Below are 18,162 nucleotides of genomic sequence, written 5' to 3'. Positions count from 1 at the left end.
GGAAAAAAATGAACTTAAATGATTTTAGCATATGGCTGCAATATAAGAAAGAGTGAAAAATTTAAGGGGGTCTGAATACTTTCCGTACCCACTGTATCTAGTACAGCACATTTTTCAGGAGAGGGTCGATCACGTTCTTACCACATGCTGTAGTAAGGCATATTTTTTAGTTAAAATGTGAACTCCTGTTGGACTCAAACAGTCTCAAACCTTCCGCTCCGCATCATTTTGGTTTTTATATTTCACATTTGACAGTTTTTACTTTCATATCTTACGTTCTTACTTTACATCAGTACATTTTTATATTGTTTAAGCTCAGATCATTTTTATGTTTTAATAGATTGGAATCTTTGATATTTTGCATTTTACTTTTGTACACTACATTTTACATATAATTTAAGTACATTTAACTATTACACTGTTACTTTATTATTTTTGCCTTTACATATTATTCACCTAATATCTATTACTGGGTTTGTGTTTTAACATTTTGCTCATAACTCATTGATTCAAGAATTTCAAATTTGCGAATATCTTTCTGATTAAATCGAGGTAGTGAGACAGAAGGATTTATTTACTTCATTTTGAATAATTTGAGAGCATGTTTTACTTATTTTATTCCCTCCTTTTGAGTATTTTGTGTGCGAGATCTAAGTAGCTATGTGACTGCTCTAGGGCTCCGTAGCTGACTAACTATACTTCATTACATTTATCTCGGGGGTTTGGTTTGCAAAAATGGCTACACTGGGTGACGCACAGTTTTTGTAGGTGATTGCAACTTACTGAGAGCTGCTGGGAAGTAATTCCAGAAGAGCCTTCATGGCAGCAGTGGTGGAAGAAGTACTTGGACCAGTTATCTACACAAAAGCAGAAATACCAAAGTGTAAAAATACTGTTACATTTAAAAGTCCTGCATTCAAAATTTCACTACAAGAGTAGCCTATTTGCATCAAAATATACTTGAAGGGCCAAAAGAAAAATTACTCATTATGCAGAATGGCATATTTCACATTAATATATAATTGGTGATGCATTATTGCATTTACCACTTAATCTTGCAGCTGGTAAAGGTGAAGCTAATGTTTACTACTTGATATGTAAAGAACTGCAGGGCAGCTTGTGAATTTGCCACCAGGGATCAATAAAGTCTCACGATTATGCAGTGGGTCGTGCAGGCCGTGAGAGCTCTCTACAGTACCTCCTATAGTTGTGCCCTTATATTAACATGTCTGTGCAGATTCTCAGTCATCCAGGCCATAGTAAACCAAAATAACCTTAGAAAAAATCAACTGGACTAGATTTCTAGGTCAAAGACGTTTCACCTCTCATCCAAGAGGCTTCATCAGTTCTGACTGACTGGTGTTGAGCTGGAGATATTGTCCATAGAAATCTAGTCCAGTTGATTTTTTCTAAGGTTATTTCGGCCCTTATATTAAATAAAGGAAATCGAGAAAGCTCTCACAGTCACTCATCTGTTTTTAACACATTACATAAACTTAAGCATTTCACCAGTTTCTATACATCAGAATCAGAATCAGCTTTACTGGCCAGTTGTGTGGGACACATGAGGAATTTGACTCTGGTACATCGGCTCTCAATGTGTCATCTGGAAGGAGGAAAGAAGATAAGGAAACATGGTGGTGGAACAAGGAAGTACAGGACAGCATTCAGAGGAAGAGGCTAGCTAGAAAGAAGTGGGACGTATAAAGACTGAAGACAGTAGACAGGATTACAAGAAATTGCAGTGTAGAGTGAAGAGGGAGGTGGTAATGGCCAAACAGAAAGCATATGATGAGTTGTATGTCAGGTTAGACATGAGGGAAGGTGAGAAGGACTTGTACAGATTAGTGAGACAGAGAGATAGAGATGGGAAGGATGTGTAACAGTTAAGGGCGATTAAAGACAGAGATGGAAAGGTGCTAACAAGTGAGGAGAGTGTGCAGAGAAGATGGAAGGAGTATTTTGAGGAACTGATGAATGAGGAAAATGAGAGGGAAAGAAGGGGGGAAGAGGTGAATATGGTAGAGCAGGAAGTAGAGCAGTGAGGAAAAGACAAGAGGCAGAGATGGAGGTAGCAGAGATGAGGATGTTGAGGTTCTCTTTAGGAGGGACCAGGATGGACAGGATTAGGAATGAGCACATCAGAGGGACAGCTCAGGTCGGCTGTTTAGGGGACAAGGTCAGAGAGGCCAGATTGAGATGGTTTGGACATGTGCAGAGGAGGGATAGTGGTTATATTGAGGATAGAGTTAGGTGGAAACAGATGATTCGCTGTGGTGACCCCTAACGGGAACAGCCGAAAGAAGAAGTCTTCTTCGGCTCTCAATGTGCATGTACCCCCATGCGAGGGGCAAGTAAACAGTAAACCAGCATAAGGCTGTGTAATATAACAATATAAGCAGTATTAACAAGAAACAAACAGTAAAAACAATGCAAAATAAGCAGTATAAACAGGCAGTAAACAATGCAGACAGACAATGGAATGCTCATTGTGAAATGGGATAAGTAGGAATAAAAATAGAGTATTTAAAAGAGACCTGTACGAATGTGTACGAGGTATATTTACAGGTATTTCACTGAGTGTTATTGTCCAGTCATACTGTCGTTGGTTAAGTGTTCATCACAGCGACAGCCTGGGGGGAAAACTGTCCCTGTGCCTGGTTGTCTTGGTGCACAGTGACCTGTAACGCCGTCCAGAGGGGAGGAGTTCAAACAGATTGTGTCCAGGGTTTATGACTACCATATCACTACCATAATTACCGTGACTAAATTATCCACTGTTAGCATGTCACACTATGAGCTCGCGCTTCTCTCAAACCACATTACAACATGAGATAAATACACAAGTTCGACACTACTACCGGAGCACGATGTCTCCCGCAACTAGCTTAACTATTAGCGTACATGACAAAACAATATCAAAACTCCTTTGTTTCTCTAACAGGCTACATTGACCACGAACCAGAAACGATTAATAACATCTCTGTGGCCTTCAAAATAAATTGTGGGCTAGATTATTACCTTATATAAGAGAAATACGAAGGAGAGCAGGAGAAATACCATGACATTCTTCTCACAGTCGCTCACCTGGTGACGTCAAAGGAGCGCGACCTCGTTCTTCGGGATATACTAGGCGTAATTAGTCGATCGGTGCACGAACAGAAACAAGGCTGTTTCCCTCGTTAACATGACTTTTTGGCACTTTTCAGTTTCGATTACTGGTCAGATAATTGTAACTTTGACGAACTATCATAACCATGTTCTAGAAATGACTTATACCGAAATCTGTAGTCAGAACAACCTTAGCGTCCTCTCAAATGAGGTACGTGGCTTGATCATGACGATTTTCTTAGCTGTAATATTTGTACTCATTACAATTATACCGTATTTGGTTTTACTCATCTGAAGGAACTAAAAACTCACTTAGTGCAGTAAAAAGTACAATATGTCTCTGAAATGTTGTGAAGTCCAAGGAGCCTCTGAAGTAGGAGAACATGACATCCTCAACACCTCGATTGTCCTAAAATACAGTACTTGACAAATTGTAACCACCTTGGTTACTTTCCACCATTGTTTGAGATTTTCTGAATATTTATGGGTAAAGATGATTGTAATGCACCTTAAAATATGTAAACACTGGACTAAATGTAATTTAAAAGTGAGTTTTTGAATATTGGCTGCATATGGACTTAAGTTACTCTTGTACTAAATTGAGTTATTTAATGTTACTGAGCAATTGCTGTTTAAATGTATAGGCCTAATAAACATCCAAACTAAATTTTTAAAATTACTTTTTAATATGCTTAATTGCATGTCCTTTGTTTTTAAAATTGTATTTTATTTATGTTATGGACTTCTATGAGACTCCAAAAATCAAGTTTCATTACAGAAGTAGCTCCATGTGAACCCATGTTTTATTTATTTAATCACATAGAAAAACAGACAACTTGCAGACTTTTTGTACAGCAGCATTTCTCAAAGTCAACAAGAGAAATAAAGAGTAACAATCAGAAGGCACAGACTCTCTCTAGAGTTTGGAGTTCATTGAAAGTGAGGAGACAAAGAAAATGAACCACAGAAGAAGAGAAACATGAGAACCACAGAGAGAGAATGTGCATCAACACAAACACTAAAGAAAAAGTGTCCCCTGACCCAGAGCCTGAAATACACACAGTTGGGCTGCGTTCGCGTCAGAACAGCGATACAACTCTTAAAAGCTCCTCTCAATCGATTGTTGATTTAACCCATTTAAAATTGGTTTAGCTTGCAGTGCTAACAAATGATTGGAGGAAGTGTTTTCTAAACTAAATTGCTGCTTTGTTGTGTTTAAATGTCTGATGCTTCATGGACATGCAATGCGATATATGTTGTGATGCTGCATTCAACCAGAAAATCTGAAATTTTACTTCCTTTAAAGGAATATTTCAACTTGCTTTCTTGCATAAATTTAACTAAGGACTGATAGCACAGTTTGTAAAATTGAAGCTACAGCTAGCAGCCACTTAGCTTAGCTTAGCATAAAGATTGGAAATGGGGAAACAGGTAGCCTGCCGCTGTTCAAAGGTAACAAAAGTTTCTATCAGCACCTGTAAAACTCAATCAACACAATAAATCTTTTGTTGAACAACAACAAAAAAGTATACTGGTGGTTATAAACTAAGATAAGCATATGCTAGCTCTTGTTTAATCTGTAAAATATTTAAGTGTAAAAACAACAAAAAAGGTTTTATAGGCAGTTGCCTGCACATTTCTAGTGTTTTAAGCCAAGCTATCAGGCTGCTAGCTGTAACTTGAAACAGCATCTCTTCACGTAACTCTTAGCAAAAAAGTTTACACATTCTTCCCCAAACATCAAACTATTCAGCAATTATTTTGATCATTTCAAAAAAAAAAAAAAATTTTAAAAGTGTAAAAAAGAAAAAAATAATTCAGCTTTGCAAATGTGAGCACCTTAGTATTCCAAGACTGAAAACTAAGTGTTTTTGTTAAAAGCAAGATTTTTAAAGAACTTAGACTTTGTGAAATTGAGGAATGGACATTTCCCACAAGATTTTAAGATTTTGTTTACCAAATGAATAATCTTTAAAGTAAACTATATGTAAACCTGCACTTCCTAACATGCTACGCTAAGGAGCTAGCCAATAATGAGCTTGGTAGTGTTTGTTTCCACGTCAAGCTGGAGGATTCCGGGCTCTAATGTACTCTGAACTTATCAAAGACGAAGACACATGACAACAGTAAGAGGTTCACAGATGAACAATTTGCTCTGGCATCCATTTTCAAATTTTCTAGGCCGAATCAGTCCAGTGAAAAAAAATCGTGTTGACATCAAAACTAATTAGAAAAAGTGCGATTAAAACCATTCAAAAACCAAACAAGCTCTGGGAGGGAAAAAACCATGTTCTCTCCTCTCATTACGTGAGAGCTAGTAGCCCCGCCCCCCATGGGAGGGGCCATACGGGCCTGGTTTATACACCGCCCCTGCATCCCCACCTTGCCTTCTCCTGTATCCCCCTCTTCCTCCATCATGGCCTCCTCTCCCTCCTCCTCTGTAGGTCTTCCTGGGACCCCGGAAGTTCAGGGTTGTGTGTTTGAACCCCTCCGTGTCTTCCCAATAGTCCTCGGTGCTGCAACCCACGGACAGAGGTTCAGGCATGATAGGGGGCGGCAGGTAACCCCCCTGGCCGGGCTCCAGTGCTCCAGGTTTGACAAATGTTTTGAAGTTATGCATAAATGGTTTTCGGGGTCTATAGCTACGGGCGGGGATGTTGTCACCAGAGTTGGTTGCTTTGGAGATGATGTCACGCGGGCCAGAGCCACTGCTGGGTCTCAAGGTTGTCACGGAGACGTCACCAACATCAGAGTTTGAGACCAGAGCGACCTGAGAGAGAGTAAGGTTTTATTTTATTTAATACTATTACTTAATATTAGTAAAGTAATAAAATTAGTAAAATATTAACACTATTATTAATATACCACTGCACCAGCTACTACTCGTATACCACTATAACTTGTACTACTACACAATTGTAGTAACATAAGTTGTGTAACACTAGTACTAATACTTCTGTTAATACTACTACTATACTTACTACTACTACTAACTACTCCCATCACCACAACCACTAGAATCATTTCTACATTTATTATTACAACTAATAGTACTATTACTGCTATAACTATAAATACTACATTTATGACAGCAGGTTGCAGTTACAGTGCTACTTTTCACCTAGTACTGCTACTGATTTACTAACATTTAATGTACAGAGTGAACCCGCAGCTGTGGAAAGAAACATTCTCTGTGTGTGTGTGTGTGTGTGTGCTGCGTACTATGGGCTTGTTTTGGAGTGGTGGGTCCACCAGCAGCACCGCTCTGGTCATACCCTCCCCCTGCTCCTTCTTGAGGGCTGATAGGAAAGAAAAAGTTTCCATTACAAGTTGAGAGGTGCAGTTCCCTCTGGTGACAAACACACTAACAACTTGACATTTAAGGACCTCATTACCCAGAAATACTACATCCTCTCTGTTGATACATTTAAAATTTTCATGGTGCCTTATTTTGGACTTGTATAATAAAAACTGTCCACGTACCAAAACTGTTCAAACCAGGAACCCCTACAGTTCTGCTGTTGTTAGCATTAGCAGGACCGTCCAGAGGTCCAGGGACGTGACCAGGGATCGTGTCCCCGTTCGTGTGCTGAAGCTGTTCCATCGCCCCCTGGTTCACTTGGAGCTCTTCTGAAGAATAATATCCCAGAGAGCTTGGTGGGTATGAAGTTATGGCTGGGGGATACCGTGGGTGTCCTGGGCCTTGACTCGGAGGGTACACCTGTGATGAAGGCAGGGAACTTGGATACGGCGGAGCTGGGGAGGGGTATCCAACCGGGTAGCTGGAGTTTCTGGGAGGGGGCATCTGGTGCTGTTGCCAGGGCATCCTGTGGGGCGGAGGCTGGGAGACGGGGTACCTAGTCTGGGTGAAGGAGGGTTCGCTGGGACAGGGGGGCTCAGTGAGTGGGGCCTGGTGGTCATATTGTGTCACTGATACCGGAGGATACTGGGGGTATGGTTCCTGCTCTCTGGTTTGAAGGTTTGAAGGAGGGTAGTGGGAGGCAGGGGAGGGGGAGCGGGAGGGGAGCTTGGGTTGCACAGTGTAGGCCTGCTGCAGGGGGATGAGGTATATGCAAGGAGGGTACATGGGCATGGAGTAGGCCTGTGGGAAAAGAGCAGCAGACGTAAATGTCAGTTTTTGCTTCTGGGACCAACAAAAGTTGATGCAGTTTAAGGTTTAAATCAAGTGCAGCAACAACAGATGTGTGCATCAGCAAACCAGAGTCTGACCAACACAACCAGGAAGAGAAAGCTGCAGCACTGACATGTCAAAGATGCAGAAGGGCGACAACAAGAAGTGCAGATCTTGGTCTTTAATGGCCAAATATTAATTTTCACTTACACGTTTATGTTAAAAACCTACGTCTATTTTTTTAAACTCAAACATCTGTATTTGTTATCAGCCTGAAAAATCCACCACCAGTCAGGCTGCATACAACAAAACTGTTTGGGGTTTTTCCTCTGCTGAGACTTTGTGTCTTACCTTAACACCCAAGTTAAAGAAAAACCTCAAGACGTTGACATCTGCAGAGGAAAACAAGAAAACAATAACATCACAAAACGCTGACCAAATATTACCTTGTTATACAACTTTGCTGCACCTAGATATAGCAATGAAAGGCTAAACGTAGACATTTAGGTCACTGCTTTTTGATCCCTTCCTTTTGAAATGTTTCTAAAAAACATAAAATCTGTAATTACAGTTTTCCTGATTGTGTTTGTTGGCACCTGATCCAAAGCAGAATCTTTTAATGCTGAGCAAATAACTGGGAGCCTTGCTCATCTAGAAAAACCACAGCCTGGCTCACCTTGGGGCAAGTCATCCCCAGACTTGCTGGAGGAGTAGGGGGGTGTTGGGGCTACGTCACCCTTCTCTCCCTGGGGAAAACCGGGGTACAGGGGGTCCTGGAAGAGCTGAGACAATTGCTGAAGAGGAACAGCTCCTGGGATGGGCTGGGGGTGAGGGGGAGGATGCACAGAGTGTAACTGGGGGTGATGAGGGTGTGACTGCTGGGTGGGGGGAGCTGAGGACTCAGGCTGAGGCTGCGGAGCTGGAGCTTCTGTTTTATCCTGGGTGCCGGGGGTGGGATTCACTGAGTAGGAGAGAGAGAGGGAGGGATGTGGGACCTGGGAGGGGTGAGGAGGCTGGACCAGCTGGCTGGGGAGGTGAGGCTGGGTGACTGAGGGCTGGGGCTGCACAGAGGCAGGGATGGAGGCCTGGGTGGTATGGGAACAGGAAACCTCTGGAGCTGAGTGAGCTGACTGGACCTGGGACACCTCAGACTGGGACTGTGAGGTGTACTGGGCCTGGTATTGGGGCTTGAGGTGGGAGAACGAGGCCTGCAACTGTGAGAGGGAAGCCTGGTTTTGTGGCAGTGAGGCCACTTCAGTGTGGGACTGAGGGTAGGGCTGGGGGTCAGGAAGAGAGGGCTGAACCTCTGTTCGCATCTGAGGCATCAGGGTTTTGTTTTCGGGTAGGGAACCCTGACTCTGGGTCTGGATCTGGTGCAAAGAAGGCTGCGTTGGTTTCTCAGCCTGCTGTAATGATGCCTGAGTTTGGGTCTGGGACACCGAGATCTGACTCTGGTTTTGAGGCAACGATGCCTGGAGATGAATCTGGGACAGAGACGTTTGGCTCTGGAGGGTCTGAGACGCTGCCATAGGACCCTCAGCATGTGCCAAAGAAACTGAAAAAAAGACATGGAAGTTAATGGAGGCGAAGTCAGAGCAGGAGTAAGAGAACCTGCACAGATCTCAACAGAAATGTTCCAATGAGACTTAAATCTTAGTCTGACTGAACAGATCTCTTACTTGGAGTTATTGCTGGAGCTGGTGGTGCCTCTTGGACTTGAGCAGAATGATGGATAAGAGAGGAGGAAGAGGGTGGACAGGGAGAATGGGGGAGAGGGGGAATAGGCGGAGAGGACCGGGGGACAGAGGAGGGCTGGAGAAAGCCCTGTGCAGCGCCTGGAGAAGGAGCAATGGGTGAGATGAAAGTGGGAGGAGGAACTGAAGAGGAAGGAGGTGGAGAGACAGATGATTTAGGAGGAAGTGAGGAAGAAGAGGGGGGAGGAGAAGGGGAGGACAGGGCGGGCAGGGCTTGTAGTGATGAAGCAGTGGGGAGTACAGGGGTGACAAAGGAGAAAACAGCAGCAGACGAAGGGATGTTAGGCGGAGCACCATCCACTCCAGAAGGCTTTGTGCTTGGGGAAGCAGCAACAGGAGAGTTTGGTGTCGCACCAGCCGCTAAAGCATAAGACTGTGTGTTTGTTTTATCAGTCGGGGCAGCAATGGCGGGTGGCAGACTGGAAGAGGAGCCTGATGCTGTGGCGGCCATGCTTATGCTGGGCATTGACGCCTTGAGTGAGCTTCGCCGAGCAGCGCTGGACTCAGAGTTTGCAGATAGAGCAGCGGGAGGCTTTGCAGCAGGCTGTGTGGGGTTGATGGGGGTAGTAGTATTTGTAGTGGGTGCAGCAGTAGCAGTAGTGGCTGGAAGTGGCGGCGTGGAGGATCTGGGTGTTTCGACAGCAGAGGGAGGAAGTGCTCCGATGTCTTCAACTGGACTTTTCTATAAAAGCGGTGAACAAAAATATTAGTGGACAAAGAAAAGAAAATTTACAGCTGTGATGATTCCGACTCATTCATGTGGCCAAAAACCTGAAATAACCTCGAGCTAAAACATGACAACAACCCACTCAAACTATATCACCTCATGTTAAATTAATATTCTGTAACCATTTGGCTATGGGGCACCAGAAGGCCGGTGATAATACAACTGATGAAACCTTCTGAACATGCAGCTGGCATTACATCTGACACATGCTCCTGCTCAGAAATTGTTTTAGGTTAAGAAAATGCTGAATGAGGTCAGTGTGTGTAGTTTGCACTTCCTTTCTCTTCAATTCTACTTAACCTCGAATTCAAGTACACGTCACTCTGTCACTGCGACACAGCGTCCAACAGAACCACTGTGTTCGGACATGGGGACGATATGATTTTAGCATGTTCATCATCTTTAGCACGTCACACCACAGACTACAGCTGCAGATTTGCTCTCATAATAGGTTTACTATTTGTGATCACTGATCAATATCCGACCCACATCTGAACAGCGTCATCACATCGTGAATGAAGGGAAGCTATGCAGCACAACAAGCGTTCTGCCAGCAGACTGCTAACGCTCTATTCAGGCGAACAAATGTACGACAAGTCATAATGTGCAATACAGTAAGTTGTCTATTCTAAGTTTCAGTTTTTAAGGTCAGTTTCTCATTTTTATGCTGAGATACTGGAAGTTGCTTTATAGGTGCAGTAAATATTCGGTAAATAGCCTGAATGGCAAAGTGAATCTTGAACATGTAATGCCTGAAACAACACAGCCGCACACTGGCAGGGTTTAACTCTGGGCTGTGTTTGGTATGAACGCCCACTCACCGTCTTGTTTCTCAGGGATTTTTTCTTCTCTCCTCCCTTCCTCCTTCCACCATCACCCTGCATCCCAGGCTGAGTCTGATGGGAATAAAAACATTTATGGCAGCTCCCCGGGTACAATCTAAAAAGACTACAACATACAAAATCTGGAGTAAATATAAGCATGTCAGCACTGCAGGATCTAATGGTGTATGTACAACCAGCGAGTCATGAAACAACTCTATCACACCACATATCAGCATGTTCACACTCACCCCGAGGGCGGGGAAGCTGTGCTCGTCTCTGAGCTGGATCTCCACCAGCGCCACGTTCCTCTTCTCTTCCTCTTTGGCCAGTCGCTCCTGCTCCGTCAGACCGAACAACACCGACTCGGCCGAGTTCAGAGACTTCCTACAGACACATTTTAAAACTTAAAAACACACTTACCACATTTACCAGTGAGGAAGGTGTCCAGACAACAGGACTGTTTCAAGGTACCTTGTGGTGAAATGACGATAAAACACTGACATATCACCCTTTAAGTTGGCATTGTGAATTTATTAGAACAAAGCTGCTCATTTCCACACTCAGCAGTTACAGGCAGCATGTTAGCCCAGTGTTCCCTCTTTTAGCTCTGTTTTTGGTCTCCTCCACCTGCTGAGGGAAACTTCTGGCTGTTTAGCTGCTGAAAGCTTCGCTGTGTTCACCAGCTAGGTTCTAACGGTCTGTCTGCTGTTTGCTGCTGAGCAGGTCGTGGACAGTGGCTATTCGGGCCAAACGCTGTGCTGTGTGTCTGCTCACACTGACCTGCTGGTTTTTGCCCCTCCCTGCTCCACTGCAGTGGGCTGCGGGGGCCACGAGTGCTGCTTCTGGATGCGCCCACCGGAGCCTGGTGCTGTCGTCTGGTAACCAGAGGAGGATGCTGGGATGGACTTCCCTCTGCCTCGGCCTTTACCCTTCTCCTCCCACTCTGATGGAGAAACAAGGATTTAAGTTATGTTATAATGGCGTGGCAAACCGCAGAGAGTTCAATCATGTGCGTTTAGGGTGCGCGGCCAGTGTGTGTCCACCACCTCCGTGTCCGTTGCTGAGCTTCTTGTCTCTATTGACCACAATGCTCCAGCTGTTCTCATCATGGAGAGGTCGCACACCCCACAGAGGGACCTGTCTACAAACACATAACATCAACTCGCACCATTACTGGTCCAATTAAGAAACAAACAGCCAAAAGTCACAGATCCACCGTTTTCTGTTCATGTGCAATGTTGAGCTGAACTAATGTGGGTAAACACCCCACTGATGCTTTGCCACCTGATGCATGTATTTCAAAATAAAAGTATTTCAATGTCATGTAAAAGCAGTGGTAGGCTTTACTTTGAAAGCAGAACCCGCCATTGGCTAACAATATTAGCAATATGAAAAACTTGCCTCTTGCCCAGATCTTCTATGTAAACTGTCACTGGACCATTGTTGGGAGTCAGCTCCTTGATGGTGGCGTTGTAGCTCCGTCCACTGCCCTCTAGACGAACCTACAGGTGACACATCAATACACACACACTTGTATACAAACAGTGTACAGGTGGTGACAAACTAAAGGAAGCCCCTGAACAAATGAATGGTCTCCTCCAGGGTGACAGAGCCCCCCCGTCCACAAGGGGTCACTGATTGGCGTGATGAGGATGACCATGATGTTGTGGCCTTCCCAGTCACCAGGTCTCAGCCCAGCTGAACAGCTATGGGAGATGTTGGAGTGATGTGTTAGAGTCTCCACCACTGTCATCAAAACACCATGAGGGAACATCCGGTGGAAGAACGGTGTTCATCCCTCCACGAGGGTTCAGAGACTTGGAGAGTCAGTGCCAAAGTGGAGCTGTTCTGGTGTCACATGGTGGCCCAGCACCTCACTGAAACACTGTATTGGGTTGTCCTTTCATCTATCACCCATCAGTAAACATGCATCAGAATTTGAAAACACACACCTGGCAGCGGTCGCCTACATTGTAGTGCATCCCAGCAGCGATACAGTAGTCCAACTTCTGTTGGGCTAAATGAAAAGCAGAAAGAAAACCTTTTAAATTTGCTTCACTTTAAGGCTTTTATGGACATACTTTGACAAGCCAGAGAAACTGTTGTAAAAATACGAACCCCAAACAACAAGAAAATCTTTCTAAGACCAGCAAATGTCATCCAGTCAGGATTTGTTTTAGACTGGATGTGCATTTGGTTTAACGCCTTTTACTCTGAGTGTCATAGCGAGTTACCTCTCTTGGTCTTTTGCCAGACGTCATACTCTACATTCCTGAGCAGAGTCGGGTTCAGTGAACGTCTCACCCTCTCAGACAGCTGCCGACCACGCCCGCGGCCCTGGCACACACACATGCACACAGTTATGCAGGTATGTACAAGAGCTGAATGACATTTGCTTAATCAGTGTCGGCATTACCCTGCAACTCTGGTTGCTGCGTCTTGTAGAAGTCGTGCTTGTTCCATCTTCCACCCTATAACAAAAACAAACCATGAGCTTGTTCCCTTATGGAAAAAACAGAAGTTTACCAAATAATACAAGGAGTGAATAAATGTACATAAGCACAAAATGTGACTTTGTAGAGAAGAACACAATTATACAAGTGAGCAAAAAAGTTAGTCACAGAGACTAAAAGCAGGTTAACTGCAGAGTCAGTTTACTACAAATAAATCTAATAATAAATAGTTGTCTATCTGTGCATCAGTATTTTTGTTTTAAATCTGGGAGCACCTAAGGTGAATAAAATCTACGATTGGGTCCACTTACTAATTATTCAGAACTTTGAACCACGTCTTCTTTCCAGCTTTGACTGAAGTTATAACTTTTTCATATCGATCATTTAAGATCATTAAGTTCTGAATCAAGATTAAGAAGCTTGTAAAAATGAGGTGAGCTGACTTTACTAGCTCCTGTTATGTCACTGAGTCACATACACATTTGATCAACATGTTAGGAGCAGACTGGACTCAACAGATATGACAAGACTCAGATCAGGACGAGGCCAAAACCACCTGACTGTCTCAGTCCGTTTAATCCTAGTTATGCTGTCACGTTTCCTACCAGAGCGGCTCGTCTGCATCCAGCTCGGACTCATCGCTGCTGGCGCAGGTGGCCATGTTGTCATCACTCAGTACAGGGGATCGGCCGCTCCGCTGATGGGAGCCCAGGATGCTCCGGTCCACCTTAAACACACAGGTGTACAGCAGCTCGTAGAGGATGGCTGCAGGAGACACACACACACACACACACACAGACCAGAGGGGAAGTTAAGTGGACAAAAAAACGAGTCACTAAAGTGTGTGAAGTAATGTATGTTAGTGCACTAAACAAACTCCTATCCTCCAGCTGTGCAAGAACTCAACCACTCAGATGTAACTGATCTACAGGACCTGTGATTATTCTGGGTCTAGAGCCTCAGTTTGAGAACCACGTTCCTAGAGACAATTCGGGAGAAACACTCACACTGGCAGAGAGCAGTGTTGCTGATGTGGCTGATGGGATAAACGCTGTCATAGTGATTCCTATTCAGAAAACACAGCTGCACCTGAGACAGAGAAACACACAGGGTAAGCACACATGTGTAAAAGTAACATTTCTGTATGTTACTAAGAGACAAAACAAGTCTCAATATTTACTTAACTGCTAACTTTCAAAGCTATTACAACAAACTGGAGTTGAAAGAACAGTAAAGACAAATGAAAAGCCAAACTGTGTTTCCACAGCTGGACCTGTCCAGGCTCACCTTGTCCTTGAAGTTGTTGTCGGTGATGTTGACGGCTGGTTTGCCGGGCTCCTGGTAAATCACAAAGTCCCTCCTACAGAAAGACAAACAGGTGAATGTTACGGTTTGTCCACAAACGATTCAACACAGCCCAGCGAGCCGCACCGCTGCACTGGGCGACAGGTTTCTACCTTGGGAAAACATGGGGCCCATCTGTTTTCAACAAACAGCTCCAGCGCGAGACCCCGGATCCAACCTTTAATACTCACTTGTACATGACAGCCAACGCGTTGATCTCCACTTCTCCCACCCATTGCTGAAAAACAGATTTCACCGCATCATCAATAAGTATGAATGAAAATGTGACTAGAGCTGGTCATCATTCCAAAATGTGATACCTTGACTTTAATACCAGTTCCTAAACACTACTTTATTCGATACCAATTAAAAAAAACAAAAAAACAACATACATTACATATTTTGGTACAAATTGCTTTTATTTTTCAATTCCTTGACATTTGTGTGCAAACAAAACAGTTTTATAACATTAGGTTCTCTTACGTTTATCATAAATAAACAAGAGCACTCAGAGAGCGCATGTGCCTCCGCCAAGTCACAACATTCACTCATGCAAATTGGTCCTTTGTGAAAAATGAGATCCAAACCACCACCAAATCTGTCCAGAAATCCTTTATCCAGATTGAATCCAGATAATCATTTAGGGAATGTGCATAGTACCTGGACAAATCATGGCTCCATCTTCATTACAGGCCAAGTTATGGTATAAGATCTGTTTTAAATGGGCTTTTCAATGTTAATTTTGAACGGCCATCAGATCCATTCAGGTTGGTGACACACTGCCGCCCTGCATGGGTGTCAAATTTCAAAGGATTTCGATAACTTTTGATGGAGATAAATTTTTTTTAAATTCTGCCCCATATTAAAGACAAGAATTTTTTGTGTGATTATTTTATGTGGCCTTGACCTTTGACCTTTTCAGCCAAAATATAGTCACTTTTAGGGTTGGTCCTCACCAATGTCTGGACCAAGCACGTGGTTTGTAATCCTGCTAACCAACACACACACGGAGCCAAAAACCTAACCTCCTTGGCGGAGGTAATAAAGATGTAAAAAAAAAAAAAAAAAAACACTTTTCAATACTCGATGGTACTGAAGTAATTCAATTAATGCCATAAAAGAGAGTTAATTAGCGCCATCGAGAGCCGGCACTAAATGTGACAATGTGAAATCCCTCAAATCCAGAGCCAATCATCAAATAACAGCAAACTATGATGTTAAAGTTTCTGATAACACTGGCGTGACGTTTACCTGTGGGTCCTGGAGCTTGCACAGGTAATCTTCAAAGTTACCTTCAATAAACTGCAAAACAAAACACACCAGTGAGCTCCAACAACACACACAGCCATAACAATAATGACACCTGATGCCATTTTCTACACACACATTGGTCTGCTGCGATCACCGAGTTGTTGACTGTTAATAGTTAATATGGTTGGTTTGTTTCGCTGGATCATCGTTGGACAAGTTCAAGAGTTAATCTACATTTTTCTCTTCCTGCATTTCCTCCAGTTTGGGTAACATCTGTTAGACCTACATTGTCCATAGAGCCTGTTTTAAAATAATAAAATTATATTTATGTTTTACTGGAAAGCACCTTGTAACGCAGGTTTAGAAAGGTGCTATATGAATAAACTTTGCTTGCTTGCTTGTTTGCTTTATGGGTTCATTGTCTCTCTCGAGAAAGAAACAACATAGAAGTCAAATTTTTGCAACACTGACTAAAACACTGCTATCAGTGAATAGCAGCATAACACTAGGCTGATCCATGGAAAGGAAAAAGATCGAAATATCTGCTGTTGAATTGTTTTTTTACTTCTGGATCTGATACTCAGATATTTTACATGATAAATTAGCTCTTGGACCAGGTGAGAGCCAGGTGTTTCCCATCATGCCCTGAGCTCTTGTGGCGCCTGGTTCCTGTATCGTTGGCTACACAGAACGGCAGGCAAGTCAGACAGAAACTGACCAGCATGCCTTGCATGGCAATTGCCGCTGATCAGTTCTAGTTTATCTAGAAATGCAGCCACGCTACGCAAGACGCTGTACGGTGTTGTGGAAAATGTTGTAAAGCCCTGTTGTAGAGAGAGAGGAGGAAGTGTGATGGTGTGATTACATCACAAGACCAAGAGCTTTGGCTCTGAGTTCCTCCTCCTGTCATTCAGCCTCAGCTAGAAAACAAAAATCTGCCTCTTGTTTCATTGCACACTATCAGATTACATCTGTCAGCACTGCATCATGTTATGATAATAATCATTTTATTGTTGTTTATTATTTTATAATAAGTTTATATAGCGCCTTACAACACCAAAGGGAACTCAAAGGGCTTCACAACTGAGCATATAGAAATAAAAGCAGATAATTTTAAGACAACAAAAAAGAAAAGTTAAAACTACACAAGTTTAAAACAACGGTCTGTGAGCTGCTATAAATAACACTCCTGCACAATAAAAATGAGTCAAAGTACAAACAGAATAAGATTACACAATTCCAAACACACTGCACATTAAAATATCTTGTTCATTCTACTTTCATGTAACTGTAACATTTCAAATATGGATCTCAAATTCTGGTTGTTATGTTAATCTTGAATTCAAATAGAAAGCCATTGATCAGATTACTGAGAGAGAAACTGATGCTCTGCTATGTGCACAAACATAAGCTCAATCATTTTGCTTAGTTTTGGTCCAGCGGTGTAGTAAAACCGAGCAGGACGGTATAAATAAAACCTTTACCAAACTAAATCCAAACACTGCACCTACCGCCTCATAGCTCCCCCTGTTCTGCTTCAGGAACTCCACACATTTGGCACGGACTTCAGTATGAAGGCTTTGGCAATGCAGCACCTGCACGGGATCAAAAGTCAACATTAATATCTCAACTGCAGTTTATAGACCACAGCTGCCATAAACATGAAATGTATCATTTCCAAGCAGTTTAACGTTAAAAAACTCGAGCTCTGAGTTTGAACCCACATTAATTACCTTACATTGAAAATCCCGTTTAGAAAATTAAAAACTTACATGTGTATGAGTAAAGTTTTGGAATGTTTACCTTTAGCGTTGGGACACTACTCAAAACCTTGTTACTTACGCTAAGATTTATCCGGATAACATTACACACTCACTGGCCTTCATTAGCAAATCATACGGACCAAGCCCTCTTCACCTGTGCTCAGTTAGCTGATTAGAAACTTAACGCTAGCTCTTTAATTTCACTTGTATTACTCTACCTGTTCGGCGACAGCCCGAAACAAACACGACCCATCTTTGGCTATCTTCTTCCGATGCAAACCCAATGTTTTCAGGTAGTCATCCATTAATTTCTCTGCCGCCCTCTCCTCATTACTTTGCATGTTTTCGCCGCCGTCCATGCTAGCGGGAGCTAGCCGCTAAAGCTAGCTGGTGATATGACGTTACCTGCGTGTTTGACGGTTTAGACTGCTAGCCCTTAAAACTTTTAGACACCACCGGGTTCACGGTGTCAATATCGCCACCGAAGACAGTTAAATCACTACATCTGCAATACAAAGCGTATTAGGAACAGCAATAGCAGGGTCTAGTTTCGTTTTCCAGGAAGCTCCGGTCCTCCCAGAGAAGCTACTCCTAACTGCTAGAAAGTGAAACTACAACAATCAACTTTAGCTAGCAGACAAGCTAACACCTAGCATCACTCCCCCTTCTTCCTCTACGGTTTCAAGGTAAACAGAGCGCAATGTAGTATTTCCTATTTTCTACCACAGCAACAGTCTCAATACATAACGCTGAGTGATTTCGTCTTGCCCAAAATAATCCTGTTTGCCAGAGGTACAAAATAC

The 18,162-nt window shown here is 43.1% G+C and overlaps 1 protein-coding gene and 1 long non-coding RNA gene across 2 annotated transcripts in view; both read right to left on the bottom strand.

Moving 5' to 3' along the window:
• LOC109951901 (uncharacterized) overlaps positions 1-3,147 on the bottom strand; it is a 6,351-nt gene extending 3,204 nt beyond the window's left edge. Inside the window, exons 1-2 of the long non-coding RNA XR_002273674.1 lie at positions 3,022-3,147; positions 784-857 (exon numbers count right to left, since the gene is read on the bottom strand). This is a non-coding gene — a long non-coding RNA (uncharacterized LOC109951901). The remainder of the gene's footprint in view (positions 1-783; positions 858-3,021) is intronic.
• A 761-nt stretch (positions 3,148-3,908) lies between these two features.
• Positions 3,909-18,143, bottom strand: otud4 (OTU deubiquitinase 4). The gene is made up of 21 exons (XM_020586650.1): positions 17,578-18,143; positions 17,108-17,191; positions 15,597-15,647; positions 14,537-14,583; positions 14,289-14,361; positions 14,009-14,090; positions 13,607-13,766; positions 12,965-13,019; positions 12,783-12,885; positions 12,501-12,565; positions 11,950-12,050; positions 11,595-11,689; positions 11,329-11,491; positions 10,797-10,932; positions 10,546-10,620; positions 8,923-9,679; positions 7,920-8,798; positions 7,595-7,635; positions 6,595-7,213; positions 6,334-6,410; positions 3,909-5,881 (listed from the first exon to the last, which is right to left on the bottom strand). The coding sequence occupies exons 1-21, from the start codon at positions 17,716-17,718 to the stop codon at positions 5,426-5,428; spliced, it is 4,260 nt and encodes a 1,419-aa protein (XP_020442306.1). The 5' UTR covers positions 17,719-18,143; the 3' UTR covers positions 3,909-5,425.
• Positions 18,144-18,162: the final 19 nt, after the last annotated feature.

This window comes from Monopterus albus, unplaced genomic scaffold, assembly GCF_001952655.1.
Source record: "Monopterus albus unplaced genomic scaffold, M_albus_1.0 scaffold418.1, whole genome shotgun sequence".
Classification (NCBI taxonomy): Eukaryota; Metazoa; Chordata; class Actinopteri; order Synbranchiformes; family Synbranchidae; genus Monopterus; species Monopterus albus.
This window is presented reverse-complemented; position numbering and strand designations above follow the sequence as displayed.